The following is a 24,321-nucleotide window of genomic DNA, read 5'->3' on the forward strand; positions in this document are numbered from 1 at the left end:
TATACCTGACGATAGTGACTTGCTAAAGATATAATGTAGGGGGGTAGCTAGTTCATCCCATAATTCCATTAATACCCTCGGATGAATCCCATCTGGCCCTGGTGATTTATTTGTTTTGAGTTTGCTTAGCCTCAAGGTGCCCATGCACGTTACAATTATTGTATACAATATTGTATACAATATCGCATCTCATCCGATCTCAGTTTTGCGATGACATCAGATGAGATGAGATCTAGTACAAAAAGTATGTGCAGCACGTACTTTTTGTACTAGATCTCATCTCATCTGATGTCATCGCAAAACAGAGATCGGATGAGATGCGATATTGTATACAATATTGTATACAATAATTGTAACGTGTATGGGCACCTTCAGAATTATTTCCTTCGGCGTGAAATCCACAATGAGATCTGGCTTATTTGTCCCGTTTGTGGTAAATGTTCGTTCCACAGTCTGCTCTCCCTTAGTAAATACTGATGAGAAGAACTCATTTAACAGTTTTGCTTTTCCCTTGTCCTCAGTAACACTTTTTCCAATAGTATCAGTTAGTGGGCCTATGTTTTCCTTAATTAAACGTTTACTATTTATGTATTTAAAAAACTTCTTTGGGTTGGTTTTGCTTTCAGTGGCTATGCGCTCTTCATATAATATTTTAGCTGCTTTGATTACCCCTTTACAAGTTTTGTTTGATTCTTTGTATTTTGCGAACGCCTCCTCATTCAAGTTATTTTTATAGAATTTAAAGGCTCTGGTTTTATTGTTGATAGCTGACCTTACTTCTTTGTCCAACCATGGTGGCTTTTTTTTGTTGAATTTACCTTTAGTTACTTTAGGAATGTATTCAATAGTTAGTGAATCAAGCACTGAGAAAGATCTTTAAAGTCTCCTCACCTTGCGGTAACAAGGGGTGTCCCGGCAATGAAAAATTATAAGTAGGATGAAAGTTACAAAGCAAAAAGCTGTGTGTTCTTCAATTTCAGAGCCCCACACCAACCCTTAGCTATTACATATTCCCCGGGAGCCCTACCGGAGCTCCTAGCCCATGCACATGCGGGGATACTAAAATACAGTAATGGTTACATGGTAGAAGCATCTGATTTTATTGCAGTGATAGTTTTATTATACTTTTACTGCAATAACAAACCTGATGTTGAATAGAGCCCTTTGAACCCACAGTAGTTGTCTTTCTGTAATATTCCAGCAGGGCCAGGATAAGGGAAGTAATCACTGCTCTGGGACTGATATACAGGTTATAGGGCTGCTGAGAGCAGAACAAAGTCATCTCATGTAAGATACTCTGTTCACATTGGCTGGGGAATGGGACAGCAGCGACGTGTAATAATCCTGTAAACGTGTTCTAATAGTCTATAGAGAACACAGTTGGAGTTATATTGATTTTAGCTGAACTACAATGACCAGCATGCCTAACCATTGCCAATCGGAGGCACAGCCAGCTGCCTTCATCTGGATACCAGTATTAGAGGGCCAATTAGTAACATTAGCTATATACAGCTGGAAATGATCTGTGCTTTTTGCCAGTTTCACCATATTTGTGTAAAACTACCTGCCGGGACAGTCCATGCAAGGAGGAGCCAGCGAGGGGAACCCCGCCCTCTATTTGCAGCACAGTGGGCTTGCGCCTACTCACACATGTCCGGGGGTTTATGTATTGTTAAGGATTCAGCCACCATTGAAACTATGGGAGCTGCAGGAATGTGCACAGATGAACGAAAGGCACTTTCCTCTATACTGTACAAAATATAGACAAATTATATTTTACAGTTTATCCGGCTGGAGAAAAGTATTTGAGTAGAAATACATTTACCCCACATGCAACATGAATTGTATTCTGAACACTTTGTTGATTATAAATATTCCTTAGGCTGTGATTCACAGGTCCCGTAAGGGAAGGTGTCAGACCCGTCCTCCCAGCTGCTATCTTCTCCCAGTCCGTATGTTTTGGCCATAAAACACATCAGAATGGACAAAACCATCTGTTTTTGTTATGACTCATTGGAGTTTTGAACAAACTTTATTGTTCTTGGATCAGAAGCGAATCGTTTGCCCGGTTCATATTATATCAGGCTTTGGAAGTGTTTTTCTCTGAAACATGTCCATATATGTAGCTTGCTGCCATCTCCCAAATGGTGGCATGGAAGGGGCAGGACGTGACCTTTCCTTGGAAGTGTGGTAAAGATATTCAGTGGCCAGAACTGTTACTACCAGTTATGTGAAAAAGTGTTAGCTGAGGCTGCAAGCAGTACACCAGGACTATTGTCCACTGTTCATATTGCCCAATCATTGGCTACGTGACAGCCTCAGTGCATAGACGCATTTCCAGTAACCTGATGCTGTACGTGCCCCATACTGAGGAAAGGTAAAGTGTTTGATGAACAAGAACTCCCAGGCTCGTACATTCCCAGCATGGAGGCAGGTGCCTGCGCAAACATTCACTTTCCTGTCCGCGAATGCTCTATGGTGGAAGAAGTTTGTGACTGGTATAAAAGTCAGAGGAGGAGGCTAATGAAATTGCAAGCGCGGTTTCTTTGGGCTTTGCAGCTGCTGATATACGCAAGTCCAACTGACACCCACAACTGCGTCACACATCTGCAGACTGTACACAAGAACAAGGAACATCAGGATAAAGGGTGAACCTATGGACATGTAGACTGGACACGGCACCATGTTTCTGTGCACTGCACACCTTGAAAACAGCCATGGCACGCATACGTTTTTGCAACCACTCCCGATTACCTCCCGCAAATCACTTTGTGAACAAAAGCTCATTGTGATCAGGATCATGGTGGCACCTCAAGTCATGTGCAATCCCATCGTGGTGCATGTGCAGTCTGTCGGAAATTGTCCCGTAGAGAATCATGCTGCTTTCACACCGCAAAAACGGCATTGACCCGGTAATTTAAAACGTTTTTAAAAATGGGTCAGACAGCCTTAACCCCTTTCACACCGCATATCTTAAACGGTATATTACCCGTTTAAGTGCAGTCTGAAAGGGGTATTACCGTCCCATCACATTACACAGGGACACTGAAATGGGTAGGACCCTGCTTTTTACCGTTTTGATTTACTGGTTTTCTTGAACCGGTAAATTCAAAATGGACCTTTCACACCGCACATATGACCGATTTGAAACGGTAAAAACCCGCCATTTTACCCGGTAATAAGTGCGGTCTGAAAGGGCTATTAGCTTAGTGTCCATTGATGAATCAGATCCCAGGTGCAAAGTTACTTTCATATTTATTTGCTTTTGCGCCAGCTAGTGTATAATACAGTGTGTGTGTATGTGTGTGTGTCAGGCCTGGGTTCTGCTGTCTCTAACTTTCCCTCTTTCCACAGGAAATTATAATCCAGAGGACTTCATTCCAGTCAGGTGAGGCGGATAAAGGCCTGTATTTTGCATTGCACAAACTGACATTGTACTCGAATGAGTTTAGAAGTTTGGGTACTCTTTACCTAGATGGGCGCCCGCGATTGAAATCGCGGGCGTCGGGGGTAAAAATCGCAGGCATCGCGGGTAAATCGCGGGTACATAAAAATCTGCTACCCGCGATGACCGCGATTTTTCCATAGGGAACAATGTTAAAAAGGCTGATTGAGCGCGATTTTCATGTAAAATGCCTCAATGCCCGCGATTTGGCCATAGGAATCAATGTTAAATGGGCTACAGAGCCCAAATAGGCACAATTAACCCTTAACTGTCCCCCCACATTTTTAACGCCACCCCACGATCCACGCCAACCCGAAGCGTGGCGAGCGCAGCGAGCCCGCGAGGGGCGGCGGTACGCGTCCTCCGACCTTTTCATGCCCTACTATCCACTAGGGCGTGGAGTGAGAATAGAATAGTGTGGCGAGCGCAGCGAGCCACCGAGCCCGAAGCGTGGCGAGCGCAGCGAGCCCCGCGAGGGGACGCGGATACCTTCACAGGTAGACGCGTCCCCTCGCGGGCTTCACAGGTGTCTGCGTCGCCACGGACACCTGTGAAGCCCGCGAGGGGATGCGTATAACTGTGAAGGTATCCGCGTCCCCTCGCGGAGCTCGCTGCGCTCGCCACGCTTCGGGCTCGGTGGCTCGCTGCGCTCGCCACACTATTCTATTCTCACTCCACGCCCTAGTGGATAGTAGGGCATGAAAAGGTCGGAGGACGCGTACCGCTGCGCTCGCCACGCTTCGGGTTGGCGTGGATCGTGGGGTGGCGTTAAAAATTTGGGGGGACATTTAAGGGTTAATTGTGCTTATTTGGGCTCTGTGGCCCATTTAACATTGATTCCTATGGCCAAATCGGGTCCATTGAGGCATTTAACAGTAAAATCGTGTCCATCGGGCCTTTTAACATTGATTCCTATGGCAAATCGGGAGCATCGCGTCGCGGGCATCGCGGGTACATTTATGGCCGGCCGCGACGCGACCGACACGATTTCCATGTTTAACATGGGTTTCAATGGGAAATCGTGGGCATCGCGTCGGTCGCGGCCAGACATAAATGTACCCGCGATCACCACGACGGGCGCCCATCTAGGCAAAGAGTACCGAAGTTTGCAACTCATTGATGCTTACATCATGCAGGCTATTACACTACAGTGTCCCACAGGTGGAGGCATAGGTTGGGGGACTTGTGATCACTCCTAGGGAGCTAGGGGCTGCCCCAAAAGTGAAGAAAACGGTAGTTGTGCTGGCCACACACTCCACAAGGAGCCATGCCACTTGATGCACATGATGATGATGTGCCACCCCTTTTCGGGAGTTGACACTCCACTGGGGAGGCAGGTCCAGCTTTTAATAAAGGAAAAGGTAAAGGGTACTTGTTTCCTAGCACGGCGCCCGCGATTTTGATTGTATTGATCGCGGCCGCAAAAATTGCGTTGAGCGCATCGCATGCCAACCAAATCGCATGCGATGCGATCGACGCAATTTTTTAATTGGAATCAATGTAAAATGGTCCCTGAGACCAAATTTAACATTGATTCCAATGTAAAAAGCCCCCAGAACCCCCATTTTCATTGCAAACCCCCCCTCATGGGTGAAATGGCATCCAAAGTTAACGCCACCCCACTATTGACGCCAACCCGAAGCGTGGCGAGCGCAGCGAGCCCGCGAGGGGCGGCAGTACTCGTCCTCCGACCTTTTCATACCCCGTGGAGTTGATTTTATAAAGTGTGGCGAGCACAGCGAGCCCCGCGTGGGGACGCGCATAACTTCACAGGTATACGCGTCTGCTCGCCACGCCGACGTGTATAGTGGGGGTATGAAAAGGTCAGAGGACGCATACCGCCGCCCCTCGTGGGCTCTCTGCGCTCTCCACGCTTCGGGTTGGCATCAATAGTGGGGTGGCGTTAACAATGGAGGGACATTAACCATACTTAATACCCATGAGGGGTCATATACAATCAAAAAAAAAGGGAACATTGGCCCTTTTTACATTGTTCCCTATGTAAAATCGCGTTGATCGCATCGCATGCCATTATAATGGCATGCGATCAACGCGATTTTAACTGGAAAAGCTAATTTAACATTAATCTCTATGGGAAAATCACGTTGATCGCGTCGGGCGCATCGCATGCCATTATAATGGCACACGATGGACGCGATTTTCTCATTGCCGGCAATTAAAGCTGGTAATTGACAGAAAACCGCGTCCATCGCATGCCTTAAGTACCTTAACTTAAGGCATGCGATCGAGTAGGATGGGCGCCGTGCTAGGAAACAAGTACCAGGTAAAGTTGTTAGGTATGGCCATACACCCAAGGGAGTGATTCCTTGATGACTATTGGCAGAAGTCAATGGTGATTTCCTGGGTATTTGGCAACATCCAGCCTGTTTTTGATTCACCACTGACCATCTTATTTGTGAAAAACGTGTCTCTGTCTTTATTATTCGTACGCACTGAACGAGAGTCATGAACTACTGTACATAGGCAAAATCTGACAGCATGTACAGACGAGAAATGGGGTCTACATTAAGCCATGGGAGCGTGCATCATTATACGCTGATCGATATACATAATATCGTTATCGTGCTTATAGTCTGCCTTTATCGTATAGCGTGAACAAGTGGGTTCAGCCAATGTACAGTATGTTGTAACAACTTCAGTGTCTCCAGCAGGTGGCAGCCCTGAGCCAAACACCAGCAGAAAGCAGACAAGTGAGAATAATCAGGTGAGTGATATGTGTGTGGAACATCTGTGTGTTTAGGAGGTTGGGCTAGCACAGATAACCCATGGCTCTCCAGCAATTGTGGAACTTCAAGTTCCAGTATTGGAAGTTCCGCAAAAAGCTGGTGAGCCAAAGGTTACCTATCTGATAGTCTCTCGCTGATTTATAATGGATACAATTACAGTATTTATTGTACTACAGGAAATCACTATGGTGTGCACAAATAGTGCGATCGGTGGCCGCCGATATCGGAAGCGATAATGGTGGCTGTGGGCCGAAACCCGGCGGGGGACAAATGACTGGGGAGGGAGGGGGGTCCTACATTTTGTAATGGTGTGTACAAGGTGCGATTTTGGCTACCTATTTTGGCTATATAGTCGAAATCGCATAGCAAGTTAGTCAAAATCGCACAGTGTTCAGCCGCATGCCATAACGATGCGCGGCCCCGCATGGTAGGTATGGTCGGTATTGTGGGGCCACTCATCAGTATTGCATGGGGCTGAACACTTTAACACATAAAAGTTTATGCGCAGATGCTAAACATTGCTCCCCTATGCAAATGCACAGGGGAGCGTGAGAACCAGAATCAGGGCCTTATTTCGTGTCCATGTTCACCTATGTCGACATGGCCACCAAAAAAAAGGAAAAACCGCCTGTAGACCTTGTGACTGTCCATCAGGCTCCCGCTGAACTAACGTTTACGTCTAACTTAGTGACTGTTGATCTAGACTCTGTCGACTATCTTTAGGCGTCTACCTAGATGGGTTCGACTGAGCATGTATGGTCCATCTAGACACCGCTGAGCCGCTATACCATAAGCATTATATAATATGACCCTGTTTCACACGATTTCAAGTTACCGGGCCTATAAATTGTGTGAAAAATGCCATATCGTATGTAACTGATTTCCTATGCTGATCCGATGTGCGGTCCTGTGCAATTCGGATCATCATGGCGACCACAATGATTTATAGGATCCATCGCTTGTAGGTCCGCATACGATGGATCATATGAGGCCCGGCTGCCCGGGAGCTGCGGCTTGAGATGGTGAGGTGTTATGTGAGGGGCACATGTGATACCCCTCGCAGTAGGGGATGGGGGCCTCTAGACCAATTAGCGATATTGCGGTTGCATTCCAATAGTTCAGTGAAGAATTTGCATCCAATCTCCTTGCTATTACCTGTGGTCGCGATCACACCATGTCTCTCTCTCTCTCTCTGGCAGGCTCTCTCACCTATTTCTAAAGCTGTGGTAAAGTTTGACTTTGTGGCGGAGTCTGAAAAGTGAGTAGCCGGCAGTATACTGTATGTTGTGCCTCTTATATATCTATATACATAGAGCATGTGCAGAATATAGTCATCATGGTGAGAGATTATTCTGGGGTAGTAATTAATAAAGAAAAATAATTCCTACACGGGGCACTCAGAGCTGACGATTTTGGCTTATTCAGCAATCGATAGGATTGTTTAGTGTCCCAAGAAAAGTATTAAGTACTAGGTGATTCATCGCGCCCTACGGGCGCTCTTCACACCGTCGTAAGGGGCTGCGCCCCCTTAATTTGTGAACGTTTGTATATGAGAAATATGGTTAGAATTGTATGAAAGATGCCCTGCATTGCAACTTAGGTGTCCGCGAATCGCGAGAGGGGGGGTCGCGGAGGGTGCCGCGAATTGCAGGAGGGGGGGTCGCGGGGGGTGCCGCGAATTGCAGGAGGGGGGGTTGTGGGGGGGTGGATGCTGCGAATCGCGGGAGGGGAGGGATTGCAGAGAATCGCGGGAGGGGGGGTCGCGGGGTGGGTTGCCGCAAATCGCGGGAGGGGGGTTACGGGGGCGGGGCGAATCATGGTAGGGGGGGTCGCGGGGGGTGTGCCGTGAATCACGGGAGGGGGGGTCACGGGGTGGGGTGCCGAGAATCGCGGGGGGGTGTGTGTGTGCCGTGAATCGCGGGAGTGGGGGTTGCGGGGGGGGGGGGGGGGTGTGTGATGCGAATCGCCACAAGAAAAAATCAACACAGAAAGGTCAACACATGTAATTGTTGACATAAGTGTGGCACTTCATTGGTGTCCATGTCGACACATGAGAATGAATATGAAAACATTCAAAAAATGAAAAAAAACCCTTCAAAAACTCATGTCAACCTTTTTCATTGTCGACCATAGCCATGTCAGTGTTTTCCATGTGCAATTTAATTCTGGAGCTGCCGCGAATCGCGGGGGGGTGCCACGAACTGCGGGAGGGGGGGGTCGCGGGGGTGGGTGCCGCGAATCGCGGGAGGGGGGTTACGGGGCGGGGGTTGCGGCGAATCATGGGAGGGGGGGTCGCGGGGGTGTGCCGTGAATCACAGGAGGGGGGGTCACGGGGTGGGGTGCCGAGAATCGCGGGGGAGGTGTGTGTGCCGTGAATCGCGGGAGTGGGGGTTGTGGGGGTGGGGGGTGGGGGGGGTGTGACGCAAATCGCCACAAGAAAAAATCAACACAGAAAGGTCAACACATGTAAATGTTGACATAAGTGTGGCACTTCATTGGTGTCCATGTCGACACATGAGAATGAATATGAAAATATTCAAAAAATGACAAAAAAACTCATGTCAACCTTTTTCATTGTCGACCATAGCCATGTCAGTGTTTTGCATGTGCCATTTAATCCTGGGGCTGCTGCGAATTGCGGGGGGGTGGGGGGTGCAAGGGGGGGTCGCGGGGGGGTTCTTTTTGCCGCGAATCGCGGGAGGGAGGTCGCGGGGGGGGGTGTTTTTTCCGCGAATCGCGGGAGGGGGGGGCGCGGGGGGGAGGGTTTGCCGCGATTCGCGGGAGGGGGGGGTCGCGGGGTGGTGGTTATGCCGCGAATTGCGGGAGAGGTCGTGGGGGGGGGGGTTCTTTTTGCAGCGAATCGTGGGAGGGGGGGTCGCGGGGGTGTTTTTGCTGCGAATCGCGGTAGGGGGGGCGCGGGGGAGCGGGTGTTTTTGCCGCGAATCGCGGGAGGGGGGGGGCGCGGGGGGGTAGGTTTTGCCGCAAATCGCGCGGGGGGGGGGGGCGCTCACCTGGTGGCTGTGGAGTAGCAGTGCTGGGCAACATGGGAAGGCAGTGGGTGTCTGGCACTGTCTGTGGGCTCACTGGGCTGGTTCTCTGTCACATACCTCCCAACATGACCCTCTCCAGGAGGGACACAATACTCTGTTTCTAGACTTCCCCTTAATGTATGATTGCCATCACCTGTTTTAAACAGGTTAATTTCTCAGAAAGGTGTTCAGCACAGATGAAGGCAATCACACATTGGCCCTTATTCTGAATCGGACGGTACGGCCCGCGTGCGGCCGTACCGCCGATGTTTTTAGTCTGCACATGCGCAGAGGTCAATCTGCGCATGTGCAGCCCCATTCGCCGCAGACGTATTTCGTCCGCCGCAAAGGGGGCGTATAGGGGCGTGAGGGGCTTCATACCCTCATTTCCCTATGTATACGCCCCGCGTTTCATGGGCGTTCCCATGCAAACGCGGGGCGTATGCATGCTAATCAGGGTATGACGCCACTGATGGGGGCGGAAAGCTGACGTCGCCGGATGTCAGCTCTCAGCCCCCATACAAGCTATCACACGGACGATTGTCCGTGTGGTCTCAGCTTGCGGGAGCTGCTGTGGCGTGCGGCCCTGCCTTCGATGGTCGACGACCATCGAATGCAGGGGGCAGCTCCCACCATGGTGGAGGCGTACGCCCCACCATTTTTATGCGGATCGCCAGCCGTCCGTGTACGGACGGCCGTGGCGATCCGTCTCGTGGGCGGGGATTGGTTTGTGCGGCCGGAGCACCGTGTGCGGCTCCGGCCGCACCAACCAGAATAAGGGCCATTAAGAGGAAAGTCCAGGAACAGAGCGTTATAGACACAGACACCCACTTTGAGTGACAGATGTAGCCAAATATATAGGAGATTAAAGTATTAAAATGTAACTTTTATTAGTTTGCAAATTTAAAAAGCTGTGTACCGCCATGTACTATTATATACGCAGCGGCTTAAATAGCTGTTCAGTGTCCCCATATGTATTGAGACACTGTGTATGTGTCAGTAATAACTACATAAATCCACCGGTGAATCCATTCATTCTCTGGTAGACCTATGCATGTTCAGATAAAACATAGCAATGACATAGTCATTTAACTGGTACCAATGTCAATAAACTTGAAATAACTGTACAGATCCATCATTTATTGCTATGATTATCTGATTATAAATTTACATCATATTGCTAATGGCATGGGATACCACAGGGGTTAAATAATCCATGCCATTTAGAATATACATGCAAAATAATTGTACTACAGATAGAGTTATTTTCAGAGTGTATTAATTTTCACAAACACCGCACTCAATTAACTGTTTATGTGATAATAGATCTACTCTAGATCTCAAGCATTCTATTGTAGCTAATTAAAGCAACATAGTTGCAGTAGAATTTTGATATATCACTGCAACCTAATAGCAAAGCTACAATACACTGGGAATTCTCTCAGGGGTCAGATTTATTAAGCTCGGTGAAGTGATAAAGTGTCCGTTTTTTTATCACCGGCCAATCAGCTCCTAACTGTGAAGTTACAGGCTTGGTTTGAAAAATGACAGGCAGGAGCTGATTGGCTGGTGGTAAAAACCAGACACTTTATCTCTTCACTGAGCTTAATAACTCTACCCCTCAGTTAGACAGTGCCACATCATATTAGTGTGGTGGACAACAGTTAAACAGAACACATACTGTATTAAATATTAACACACAGATGCATGATAGTCACTGGACTATAATAATAATACACACACAACGGTCAGCTCTATTTTACATTAATTGTCACTTTGCATGCACTTTTTTTTCACAATGTTTTTAACATATTTCGCAGCTTTTTAAATTTGCAAACTAATAAAAGTTACATTTTAATACAGGTTGAACACCGATTATCCGGCATCGTCGGTTCCAGCACTGTGCCGGATTACCGAAATTGCCGGATTATCAGTGATACTATTTTAAAGCACCATAACCCCGCAGCGCGATCCCCGCAGCCCGGCTCTCACCTCCGCCACACCACCCGCAGCTTCTCTCCGGCTCCCATGGCATTCCACCTCCCGCAGCAATTATTGGATCCAGCAGCATGACCCCCCCCCCACCCGCAACCTGATCCCCCCCCCTGCATCCCAATACCCTCCCACTACCTCTCTAAACCTTCCCACTGCCCTTGCAACTACTTCTATGCCCTCCCACAGTACCCACTATGTCTAAAAAGCAAACAAAACTTACTTCCGGCAGGCACCCGATGTGTCCGGATTAGAGAAGTTTCCGGATCAACGGGTGCCGGAAAATCGGGGTTGTACCTGTAATACTTTTCTTGGGACACCAAACAATCCTATCGATTGCTGAATAAGCCAAGATCGTCAGCTCTGAGTGCCCCGTGTAGGAATTCTTTATCTTTTTTTCTGCTATATGATTATATCAATTCCTGGGTAGCACCTCCCTACATATACCAAGCCTGGATGAACGGCAACATACAATTTATAGGAAATAGCTGTTTATTATAATATTGTATATTACTAGACTGTGTGGATTATTTCATTTTTGCCCAGTAGTTATTTATAAGTAAGATTGTAAATAAGCAATTTTGAGGCCCAACCTATCAGATGACTTTATAGTATATACCAAGCACTGGTATCATTTAATCCTTCTCATTACAATTCTCATTGGCTCGCCTTCAGGGAACTATCACTGCGGCGGGGAACCACTGTCAACATCCTGAAGAAAGTGGATAAAAACTGGCTTCTTGGAGAGCAAGATGGACGGAGAGGACGCTTCCCGGAGAGCTATGCCAGGGTCTGTCAGATACCACATGTCATTGCCATCTGTGGGGTTAAGTCAATTAGGCTGGCACAGAGAGTAGGTGCGGGTAGGTGCATGCCTTTTTATGGCAGCCTCGGACTCGCAGGGAGAGATGGGGGCAGGCTGAGGTGCTGCACCGGCCATTTACACACTGCTGCAGCAGCAGCACGTTACCCATGGCATCTAATTTACCCCATAGGGGTGCCTCGAGTCTGCTTTTTGTTATGCTGGATACACATCCGTCCATTTCAGTTGTTTAGTAGCATGTGAGTTGTTGTCTACTATGCAGGACATGTAGTAGTTCCAGGTGTTCACTAACACATCCCCGAGCATGCGGACGAACAGGAGAGAAATCAATCGATGATCGCTCACCATCGAATGATATATCTCCCCTTCGGTAACGAAAGTCAGTCTAGACCGATTTTTATTCCAGCTGCTATCCACCGAATTTGGGGTGGCGCTGACGGCATGCGTCGTCAGACGCCGCCCCCAAGCAGGCATCGCCACATCAGCGTTCTCAGGGGAACGCCCAACATTTTTATCGGGACGCCCATAAAACACTGGTGTTCCCCTGCTCCAGCCCCCTGCCCACCCCAGACCCTCCTTTCCTGGAGCAAATGTTTCGGCACATGCGCAAACCCCAAATATCAGGGACAAATTCAGACCCAAACGAACGGGTCTGAATCAGCCCCTATGCCTGGTTGCCATGGTCTACAACTAAAAAGTAGCTTATGCAGAGTTACAATTCCCAGGCTATCTATAATACAGCACATAGCTCATGTGATATATGTCTGACTGTGCGGAATGAGGTCTGGAGTTTAAGTTCCCTGCACGTAGTGATATACAGTATGAAACTAGGCGTTATTATCAAAGTGTGAATATGTAATACCTTATTACTGAACGCACCCCAGGTATGGGACTACAGGAGAAATGGTGTCATCAAGGTCGAACTTCCGCTGTTAGCAATGAACAAATTCTGACCACTGCCGTAGAGATCATTGCATAGAGAGCTCTGCACAGATTCATTGCTAGTGTATGATGTCATTGCTGACAAGTGTATGCTGGTGCATGATGTCATTGGTGGCAAGTACCATATTAGCTCATTTTGGGTATGCTGAGTTGTAACTAGACATTTTGGTGCCCTGGATGAGCCCAGTAAAAGCACTTGCTGTGATGCACCTTCCCACTCTTTATTATTTGGTTACATTACCCATTTCTTAGAAGTCATACCGAAGACCTTCAGTCACATTCTCCTTTTTTTTAAAGCACCCATTTCAAAATACTGTCAATAATCAGGCTTCAAATCCATGAACTTCCATATTGCAGTCAGCTACCTTACACATGAAGCTATTTGCTCCTGTATGGGAAGTATGACAGTATTTTGAACTGTGTGCCTTCAATAAAGGAGTGTGGGATTTAAGGGGGGCATAGGGGTGGCTACGTGATCCCGGTGATTAAAGAGGAGGAAGTTGCAAGTGAGAATAAAACAGCAAATTTACAGCTGCTGCAGAACAGCGCCCCCTATCTTGCAAATGCCCTATGTGGCGTCAACTGTCTCACCACCCTAGTTATCAGAATCAACTTTATTGGCCATGTATGCTTGCGCACACTAGGAATTTTTTGTGGATTTACAGTGCAGCATCAAGCAGGGATGAAGGGGGGGTGAAGGCATTACATACATTACAATAAGACATTACATGTGGGGAAAACATACCCGCCGAGCTGCACAGCGCCTAGGCAGCCATCAGCGGCGCCACTGGTCGCTGCAACAGCCAGGAAGGTAACATTAAGCAGAGACAGTACAGTTATCACATAGGGAGCACATACCCGCCGAGCTGCACAGCGCCTAGGCAGCCATCAGCTGCGCCAATGGTCGCCGAAACAGCTAGGTAGGTAACAATACAAGCAGAGAGACAGTACAGTTATCAAACATGAACATATTTGGCTGAGCTGCACAGCTCCTAGGCAGCCATCAGCGGCACCATCTTGATCATGCTGCTCAAAGGCAGCAGTAATAATATTATTTTCATGGCAACTGAAGCATGAGTTCGACCGGATGTCGCACTTTTCTTCCAAAGCTGGCACACCCTGCCAGCTTGTTGCTGGCAGGGTGTGCAACTAGTGATGGTACAGCATACAGGCTTTGCAAACAGTGGTTACGGAGGTACATGGTACAAATCATTGTAAAGAGACAGTAAACAAAGAAAATACATAGCTTTCATCAGCTTAGAGGCTGAGAGAGAGATGGTAATTGGTGAAAAATAAAATGATGATGGCCCTGTTTGTATGGGCAGAATTTGTATTTTTAGTGTGGACCGACTTGGTTCATACTTTTCTGTCCAAGTAGGAATACAGTGAGAATATAATAGTGCCCATAGCATGGCGAGTGCGGCGTTACACTTATACGGTGTTCATGTTGACATAGACACCAAAAAAACATGAAAAACTCTTGTGAACCTTTTGAGTGTCGACCATATCCATGTCGATTCTCTTGTCGACCTTTTGGCAATGCCGACCTATGGTATGTCAACCATTTTCAGGTGTCGACCTAGTCACTGTGGACCATTAGTGGTCGACCTAGTGACTGTGGACCTAGACATTTTCAACCCACTATACCGTAACCTTTCCTAATAACTATCATTTGGAGTCTGTCTCTTTGCTTCATATGACAGAATACAGCCCCAGGTGATTCCCATAGTGTGAATCCTTCAGTCACTGTTTGCTTCTTCCCGCAGATTGTATCCCCCGGTCAGGCAGAAGCAGCAGACACACCCCAGCTCTCAGCAATCGCTCTGTATGACTTCCAGGCTGACTCTGCTGCGGAGCTACCTCTACGGAAAGTAAGGGAATGTGCGTGTGATTATTACACCTGGCGCATAATGCTGCCTTCATTCTCTGGCAGTCTGAATGTGCAAGCAGCCGTACTAACTATAGATTATAACATGATCGTCATTTCCTATTTGTGTATATGTGTTCTGGATTATTTATTATGTTGTGTTGTCAGAAATATTGACGTTTTTTATTCTTATTTTTATTATTCTTTATTATTATTATTTAATATTTTTATTATTCTTTAATATTCTTTAGTTACTATTCTACTTAAGACTGAGGAATGGAATGGAAGGGTGGGCATAGCTTTGTTAGTGTGTAGGCACGTGCGGGTGAATCTGGGCAGCATTTGCATAGTGTAAGGTTTGACCTGGAACTGGCCAGGGCTTATGTCATTCTGATTTCAGGTAAATAGTGTACAGAGGATCTACACTACTAATCTGCAGTCATTTATGCCAGGGGTTCTCAACCTCGGTCCTCCAGGACACCCAACAGTGCACGTTTTCCAGGTCTCCTCACAGAATCACAGGTGAAATAATCAGCTCCACCTGTGAAGCTTTAAAAATGTGTCAGTGAATAACGAGTGCACCTGTGCAACTGCCGGGTGACCTGGAAAACGAGCACTGTTGGGGGGTCCTTGAGGACCGAGGTTGAGAATCACTGATTTATGCTGCCTGTGCACAGAGACAACGGGACTAAGTAAAAACCGGAACTGGACCGGAACGCCTGTCAGGGGGGTGTCCAGTCCAGGTAGGTGCCTGTGAGAGATTTCACTGGGGACATGGGGGAAGGGTCAGATTACAGCCTCCTAGTATGATACAGACACTACAAGCTTTAGAATCACAGATATTGATGAATGGAGTCTTGTGTTGTATATGACATCAGACTCAGCAAAGTTTGAGACAATGCCCTTTTCCCTGCTCTGTGTATATGATATTGTATTAGCAAATGAAATATGATTGGTAGATGGGGGATAGCTGGTATATGATGTCACTGGCTGTGCAGGATGTGACTGAGGTCACTCTATAGGGGATATCTGTACTGGCACTGTGGGTGTAAATGTGCCAATTATATATGTCTTGTAAAACATTATCAACAGGCAATGAAATGCATGGAGGGGGTGTCCCATGGATATCACCCCAAATGGGCAATAGGGAGAAGGACTTAACGATCACAAGTAGAGTGTGACATTGACACCTTACAATACAGTGCATGATCTTACACTGGATGGTGACTGGTCTCAATAGGTCTTACTCCAGCTGTGACCTGTACACACCATGTGTAACAAGGCAAAGTCTGTGTGCACCACTGACAACTGCTACGCAAACACTCCCCTTGTAAAGGTGGAATGGAATTGGAGTAAATGTTGTTGCCATAGTGAGGAAAACATAAAACAATAGAGTGGGTTTATCACTATGAGGCTGACACATCTCATCAGACCTGATGGAACATTCCTATGTATGGGGTGGAACACAGGACAATAACAGGGAGAGGTGCTGTTAATATTAGGAGAGGAGAAGAGGCAAAAAATGTGAACTGATGACTGAGTGTTCCCTAAGAGCATGAAGCAATTATATTTCCGCTGTCACTAGTTTACCTGGCTGCTATCGGCGCATTGTCCCCTACCAGGGAGGGACAGGGCTGTGAAGTAGCATTTGCATGTCATTGAATGCGCATACAAAAGAATGTGTGGCCAGGGATGAGGAGGTATGCACTTATTGCCCAGCCCTGTGTGACCGGACCAGCCCAACAGGCCATTGGCCCTTCTGACATTTACCAGATGTCTCAGACGGCCATGCCAACCCTGGCCCTTACTAATGAGGTTTTCACCGCATGTTTGTGTCCAATTTTGTATTACTGCGCTCCTGATATCTGTGGAATCTAGTTTTTAAAAAAACATGCAGGGTTTTTAGCTTTAAAAACATCTTTGCACTGGTGGTGGGCTGTTGGGAGTGGAGGAGGCTGCTATAAAATGTATGCTGCTGCTAATCAGGAGTCTGCAGGTGACTGCTATAGGCTAATCAGGAGGCTGCGGGTGACTGCTATAGGCTAATCAGGTGGCTGTGGATGACTGCTATAGGCAAATCAGGTGGCTGTGGATGACTGCTATAAGCAAATCAGGAGTCTGCAAGTGACTGCTATAGGCTAACCAGGAGGCTGCGGTGACTGCTATAGGCTAATCAGGAGGCTGCGGAGACAGCTATAGGCTAATCAGGAGGCTGCGGGTGACTGCTATAGGCTAATCAGGTGGCTGTGGATGACTGCTATAGGCAAATCAGGTGGCTGTGGATGACTGCTATAGGCAAATCAGGTGGCTGTGGATGACTGCTATACTGCTATAAGCAAATCAGGAGTCTGCGGCGACGGCTATAGGCTAATCAGGAGGCTGCAGTGACTGCTATAGGCTAATCAGGAGGCTGCAGAGACTGCTATAGGCTAATCAGGAGGCTGCGGGTGACTGCTATAGGCTAATCAGGAGGCTGCGGAGACTGCTATAGGCTAATCAGGAGGCTGCGGAGACTGCTATAGGCTAATCAGGAGGCTGCGGGTGACTGCTATAGGCTAATCAGGAGGCTGTGGATGACTGCTATAGGCTAATTCGGAGAGTGCTGTGACTGCTATAGGCCCATCAGGAGGCTGTGGTGATTGCTATAGGCTAATCATGAGGCTGTGGATGACTGCTATAGGCAAATCAGGAGGCTGCGGCGACTGCTATAGGCTAATCAGGAGGCTGCGGAGACTGCTATAGGCTAATCAGGAGTCTGTGGAGACTGCTATAGGCTAATCAGGAGGCTGCGGGTACTGCTATAGGCTAATCAGGAGGCTGCGGAGACTGCTATAGGCTAATCAGGACGCTGCGAGTGACTGCTATAGGCTAATCAGAAGGCTGTGGATGACTGCTATAGGCTAATTCGGAGAGTGCTGTGACTGCTATAGGCCAATCAGGAGGCTGTGGTGATTTCTATAGGCTAATCATGAGGCTGTGGTGACTGCTATAGGCTAATCAGGAGGCTGCGGGTGACTGCTATAGGCTAATCAGGTGGCTGTGGATGACTGCTATAGGCAAATCAGGTGGCTTTGGATGACTGCTATATGCTACTCAGGTGGCTGTGGATGACTGCTATAGGCTAATCAGGTGGCTGTGGATGACTGCTATAGGCTAATTCGGAGAGTGATGTGACTGCTATAGGCCAATCAGGAGGCTGTGGTGATTGCTATAGGCTAATCATGAGGCTGTGGTGACTGCTATAGGCTAATCAGGAGGCTGCGGTGACTGCTATAGGCTAATCAGGAGGCTGCGGTGACTGCTATAGGCTACACAGGAGGCTGCTGTGACTGCTATAGGCTAATCATGTGGGTGCGGTGACTGCTATAGGCTACTCAGGAGGCTACATGTGATATATGGCAATTAGAAGGTTTGCTTCTCTGCCTTTTGGCTAAGATCAAGTGTAGTATCTGTTCTTATCAGTGAGTATGGACTGGCCCCTGGCAGAAGACTAGAGAAAGGCTGGACTGAGTAACTGCTCTGATGGGCGGAGGGTGTGGGACCCCACATGCCTGGAAGCGGGGAAAAGTCTGACTGAGTACCTTCACCTCTGCCAGGTGGTGGGACAGTTCTAGCGCCGTAATTCCACTAGTAGGAGGAGGGGAGAAACACTGGGGCCAGTAGATGGCTCCCCTGATGGGGTTTGTAGCCTCTGAAGGATGGGACAACGAAAGGCTCAGTTTAGTATCCATTCCCAAGGAGTAGATTGCTCCCATTCCAGAGGTTTGTAGCCTCTGATGGGGAGACAGCAAAAAGCCCAGCTTAGTACCTTAACCTTGGGATGCGAGAAACACTGGGACTGAGTACATTGCTCTTCCAAGGGGGTCTCAACCCCTAAGGGATTCACTCGAAAAGCCCAGTGGAGAATCCATTCCCATGCCAGGGGCTGGAAAGTGCCCTAGGTAGGAACGGAGAAACACTTCATTGGACGCTGACTGGCCGGCTGCCTGGAGCCCGAGGCTGCACTGTGCCCCCGGGGAAACTCGGGGGGTGCCTGAACATGCACTGGTGATCCCAAAATCACTATGCACAAGTATGGCACTTGCACTGCGCACTCTCCCTTTAGGTTAGCGCTTCATGTCCTTACCCCGGGCCTTTTGGCTTGGGTAGGATAATTTTTCACACCCCCACCCCGGCCTTCTGGCTGGGGTCTCTTTATTGTTCATTTCTTTTCCCTCTCTCACATTTGTCACTTTTCACGTTTTCTGTTTTTCTGTAGTTATTGGCACGTTTTTTTTGCCTGTGTATATGACCCTTATGGGCCATGCACTCCCCAACGTACCAAATCTCTCATCCTTTTGGGGAGAGCTGTAGTCCCCAGAGGGCGACTCTGAGCCGCAAGGTGGAGGGAAGCCTACTGAGGGTTCCTCCAAACTTCAGTGCGGAGGACCCACTGTCCTAACCTTTCCGTGGGTTGAGGGTCTCTCTAAGCTTCAGCGAAGAGGACCCACCGATCCCTATTTTCCCCTCTTTGGTCTAATGACTGAGAGGGGTTAGGGGAGTAACGGGGCCCTTCTCCTTTGGGAGAGGGTCCATAAGTACGTACGACCCCCTATGCACGATTAAGGTCACTGCACTGTGTGTTGGGAGCACACCTCGGGCTCCCTGAGTTTCTTCAAACTCATGGCAATTAGAAGTTGGCAGAGCTGCTTTAGTTTACATTAGTCCCAGGATGGAGGTCTACGTTAATCATGAGACACCCTAGGCGGGATGCATCAAGCATCGCATTTTGCTTGCGATGCAACCTGCCACTCAACGGACTCATAACAGTGTTTTTACACCTTATGCATGATGGAACTTCCGAGTTTATGAGTCCTATATGAATACGCCCCTTCCCCCCCTTTTACATGATTGGAAAATGCCATGTATAGGCGGATAGTAGCTGGGGAAACACAAATATTCGGGGTACCCCAGCACTGGCTCCTGTGCATCCATTACTACCATACCTACTTAGTTGTGTTACTGCAGTCTTACAACCTGAGCAATTTATGCATACCTCCCAAGTGTCACGATTTCAGCGGGACAGTCCCGATTTTCGGGTCCTGTCCCGCTGTCCCACCCGCGGCCGGCATTGTCCCGCTGCGGGGGGTGGCAGTTGGGAGCCCCCCCAAGCTGATTGAATAGACTATTCGCGGCCGAAAATGGGGTTGCAGCTAATTTACCTAAGCTGCGCCCTCATTTGCATAGGCCCCGCCCCCTTCCGGGCTCGCGCGAGTGTCCCTATTCCAGCAGCCAAGAAGTTGGGATGTATGATTTATGTATGACACATAAGGATCCCGGGTGTGGCCGGTATATACTTATAGAACTTAATGACATATTCTGGACTTAAATATATTAGTCTGGTCACACAACAACATAAAATAGTTTTCCATGACAACCAATCATATTCTGTGTTATAACAATGCTAAAACAAATGGAAGCAACTGGCTGGCTGCTCTGGTTACGGCACTGTCTCCGACATAACTTCTTTATGCCCCTTATAAATAGTAAATTTCCTCCCACCCAGTGTTTTGCGGCTGCCACCATGAGCCTAACTCAGACTTGATCGCTGCTGTGGTCATTTGCAAAGGCCAGCAATCAGATAAGTCACGGTCCAGTGAAAACCTGCCTTGTGCAAGTCCGCCAATGCCTAATCGCTGGCCAGCTTTCACACCTCACTCACTATCGAATCATCTTCCCAGTCTGTAGAACTCTCTGCATGGACACGCCTGATTTGTTTCTGACAGTCATGGAAAGCGTCTGGTTACCCACAAACCCTGGCTTCCTGCCAGTCAATTTGAGAGGGGATAGGTAGCAAAAAAAGTCATCGTTGATTTTTTCACTGTTCGGCCTCGCACACGCACGCTACGATCCGTACACATGCGCAGCATTTAATAATCAATTGGCTTGCGAATTTGAACAACAGCAATTACCTCCTAAAACCCCTCCATGATGGTTACTATATGAATGTGCATCTGCTGCATGTAGGGTGCAAAAAGGTGCATCTGAAACAGGCGCCCCATCTCCATCGGTGCGCTATGGCATACTCCCACCAGAAGGACTGTGCTTCTGCCCAGATGAAAACCCACCTTGCAAATGAATGTGTACGCTCAGCAAATGGATGTGTATGGCTGCACATCTGTCCAAAACCAATTGCGACAGGCTCACCATCAAATGATTTTTACGCAGCCCCCAAATTATCGCAGCCGCCGTGTCGCCCAGGACTTCCGCGGCGGCTGATATGAATATAGGTATATCTGGCCTGATACTGACATCGCACACCCTCCCCTAACTGGCTTTGGCATGCCTGCATTTGCCCTGTCACTCCCAGTGGTTTTTTTTCGGCACGCCCGGTGTTTTTCTTGCCAATCCTTAAAAACGGGCAGTTTCCACCAGCACACGCTTAATCACCTTGCAAACGACCAGAAAACAGAATTATGCGCACCAGTTCATTGCAGCACGGCCTTGCGCATGCTGCGAACCGTACGAATTCGCAGTGTAGTGACAATCGCACCGCTAGGTGAATTCGCAGACATGCGATCACTTCTGAATCAGGCCCAAAGAGTGGTCTGTACACACACAGATCAGTCCGTCTACATGTGCAATCTCCGTCCGCGTACATCAGCCTTGAATGGTGACTTCTTTCTACAAATCTGTCCCTTTATGTGCATTTCAGTAATAAACTAAGGAAATGTACTATTCATTATAATACATTTCAGATTTCATTCTCACCATGATAAACTAATTTATGGTGTATTTAAGGGATCAGATGGACTTTATCATGCAATGGAATATTTGTCAGTTCGGCCCCAGTTGCTATGTTGTGTTTTGTAAAGGTTAATAGTCATTTCGTACTTAGTACTAATATTCTGTTTCCGTCATTATCTAAGGTGAAACTACATTATATATGCTGAGTATCATCATAACATGAACATTGTACTTTAGATAACATCAATGTCATCCCTAGAAAATCTAATCTATTATTATTTACATATAGGTTGTAATAGGCATTAGTGTTCCTTCTAGGAACCAAATGAGGCAGGGCGCTGGAGGGGCGGACCGGGCACGCCGACGTCACCAAAAGAGGCGTGCCCGGGCGGCCGCATCACCAAAGGAGGATCGCACATGGGGCGTGCCCGAGCCGCCGCATCGCTGAAGGGGGCTTGCCCGGCCATGACTACGTCACTGAGCTGCTGGGACGTAGCCATGACCGGGCAAGCCCCCTTCAGCGATACGATGGCCCGGGCACTCCGGCGGGACAGACTGCAGGCTGATTTAGCGGGGCGCTGCTAGAGGGGCAGGGCGCATTTTGCCCTTTAAAAATCAGGCAGGGCGCAGCGCCCCACTAAAACAGCCTAGCGGGAACACTAGGCATACCATACCGTGAGATGTTATATTAGCAGATGCTTTCTATAAACAGACAGTTCTCTACAAAGCAGTGACCTTTCTACCAAAGCTGAGTGACATCACAAAGGCTATTGATGATGTGGGCAAGTCATATGGTCTGCATACTGGTGTGAAAAATAACATCCTGCATGAATATTTCCATTGATATCTATCATTTACTGTATGTTAAAATAAGCTCACGTTACAGTAAATACACAGAATAACTGATAGGTCTATAGCAAGTCACATGGTTATAAATCACATCCTACCTGCGTTTTACCATTGCTGTCTATCTATCTACCTATCTTATTATTTTTATATAACACTTTAAAACAAGCATATCTAATTGTGAGATGTTTCCTAATCTATATATAAAGTGCTACGCTGCAGCAACCTCAGCTTTTTTACATGCTAAGTTCCGTTGTGCTTTGTATACAGACTCAGTTGCACACAGATATGCACATGGCACATAGCAAATTCATCAGCACACTCTGAATTGAGACTTAATGCATTTCTAGGGGAAAAAAAAGATGATTGCCACTAACAGAGTTGCAGAGACCTGGCAGTACCTATGCACCAGGCATCTCACACTACCTCCTGGTGTATTGAAGCTAAATGTAAATGTATGAGGACAGGTCTACCTGTGTAATATTCCCTCATCTACATAAGTGCCTTACATTACTTCACCTACAGGATCGTGTTAGATTTCTTTTACCGGGATGCCAATGCCGGGAGAGTTAGGGGGGCAGGGTCAGTATACTTAACTGATCCCTGTCGGTATTCCCTCCTTCAGGCTGCTGGCTTCTGCTTTGTGAACGCCGCTATCCCAACCGTCAGACATCCGTACCTATGCCCATTTTAGTTACATTACCTTTATATACAACGTGAACACTGCAGAGAAGATTCCCTTAACCTGAAAATGTTTCCTCCATACTGATAATAGTCTGATACAAGCAGTACATGCATGTCATTGGCAAATATTAGTCTGCATGCACCAGACACCGCCATGATAGCGGCACCTGCGGACTGCACATGTCTACAGCATATACAGTAGGCCACTAACTGGCAGAGTTCTGGTTTTTACATCCAAGTGGTATATTGTCATTTTTTTTTTCTCCCGAACACAATTCATTAAATAAGCTTTCAGGAATGGAGAGAAATGCGGTGAACTCCATTTTACAAGGGGGACAAAGTTATTGTCCTATACTAGGACTCATCTTAACATTTCGTCATCTCTAGGGGCCCCTGAGCAATGTAGCAGCGACCTACATAACAGTGGTAGCAGGATCCATATTTGACATTTCTTTTGGTTGTGACTCCCAGTGACGTCACATTAGACAGACAGAGCATTTGTGCCTTCGTACGTGTGTACAGCGCCATGTGACTTCCATAGTGTGTACAGACAACAAGCCCTTGTGTGCTCTTCCCACATGGTGAATTGTCATTTCATGGTGACTGTGCTTATTGTTTGATATTGCCTCAGTGTTATAGTGTATATCAGATAATTACAATACTACCTCCGTCCTGCACACCACAGCTACAGGCAATACTGTACATCATGTTGCTTGTGTCAACGTGTTTGTGTGTCTGGTTAGGGTTCAGTGTGCAATAAGTCTGATCCTTGCATGTGTTGTCTATGGTTCTGTGTCCATGTGTGTCAGTCCGTGTGCCTTTATCTGCCTCAGGGCCAGCGTGTCGCTATAACTAAGAGGGTTGATGGAAAATGGTTTGAAGGGCGAATTGACGGCTCTGAGCGTCGTGGCCTGTTTCCTGCAAGCTATGTGCAGATCCAAGACGGGTCCTCAAAGCAGAGGAAGCAGATGCCCAAACTTAGAAGAGAATCCCACACTAATTCTGTAGAGCAGGTCAGTACTAACCCTGGTTACTGCAGTAACTCCTTAACACTTATCATTGTGGTGGTGCTCTCCTATCCTTATTCACATAGACATACCTCCCAACTGTCACGATTACAGCGGGACAGTCCCGATTTTCGGGTCCTGTCCCACTGTCCCACCCGCGGGAGTGTCCCTATTTCATCAGGACAGAAGTTGGGAGGTATGCATAGGGGGTTA

At 47.7% G+C, this 24,321-nt stretch overlaps 1 protein-coding gene and 1 pseudogene across 5 annotated transcripts in view; both read left to right on the forward strand.

Annotated features, from left to right (window-relative positions):
* Positions 1-24,321, forward strand: part of SORBS3 (sorbin and SH3 domain containing 3) — a 43,568-nt gene that overhangs the window by 13,558 nt on the left and 5,689 nt on the right. For 3 of the 5 annotated variants that reach the window (XM_083184835.1, XM_083184834.1, XM_083184836.1), the window contains exons 8-13: positions 3,355-3,388; positions 6,115-6,170; positions 7,392-7,450; positions 11,889-12,003; positions 14,745-14,849; positions 23,935-24,114. In XM_083184835.1, coding sequence (XP_083040961.1) covers positions 3,355-3,388; positions 6,115-6,170; positions 7,392-7,450; positions 11,889-12,003; positions 14,745-14,849; positions 23,935-24,114 — 549 coding nt within the window. The remainder of the gene's footprint in view (positions 1-3,354; positions 3,389-6,114; positions 6,171-7,391; positions 7,451-11,888; positions 12,004-14,744; positions 14,850-23,934; positions 24,115-24,321) is intronic. The other 2 variants (XM_083184837.1, XM_083184838.1) reach the window with 2 other exon arrangements.
* Positions 18,256-18,392, forward strand: LOC146076294 (U2 spliceosomal RNA; annotated as a pseudogene).

The sequence above is a fragment of the Crinia signifera genome, chromosome 4 (assembly GCF_055691185.1).
Source record: "Crinia signifera chromosome 4, ASM5569118v1, whole genome shotgun sequence".
Taxonomy (NCBI): domain Eukaryota; kingdom Metazoa; phylum Chordata; class Amphibia; order Anura; family Myobatrachidae; genus Crinia; species Crinia signifera.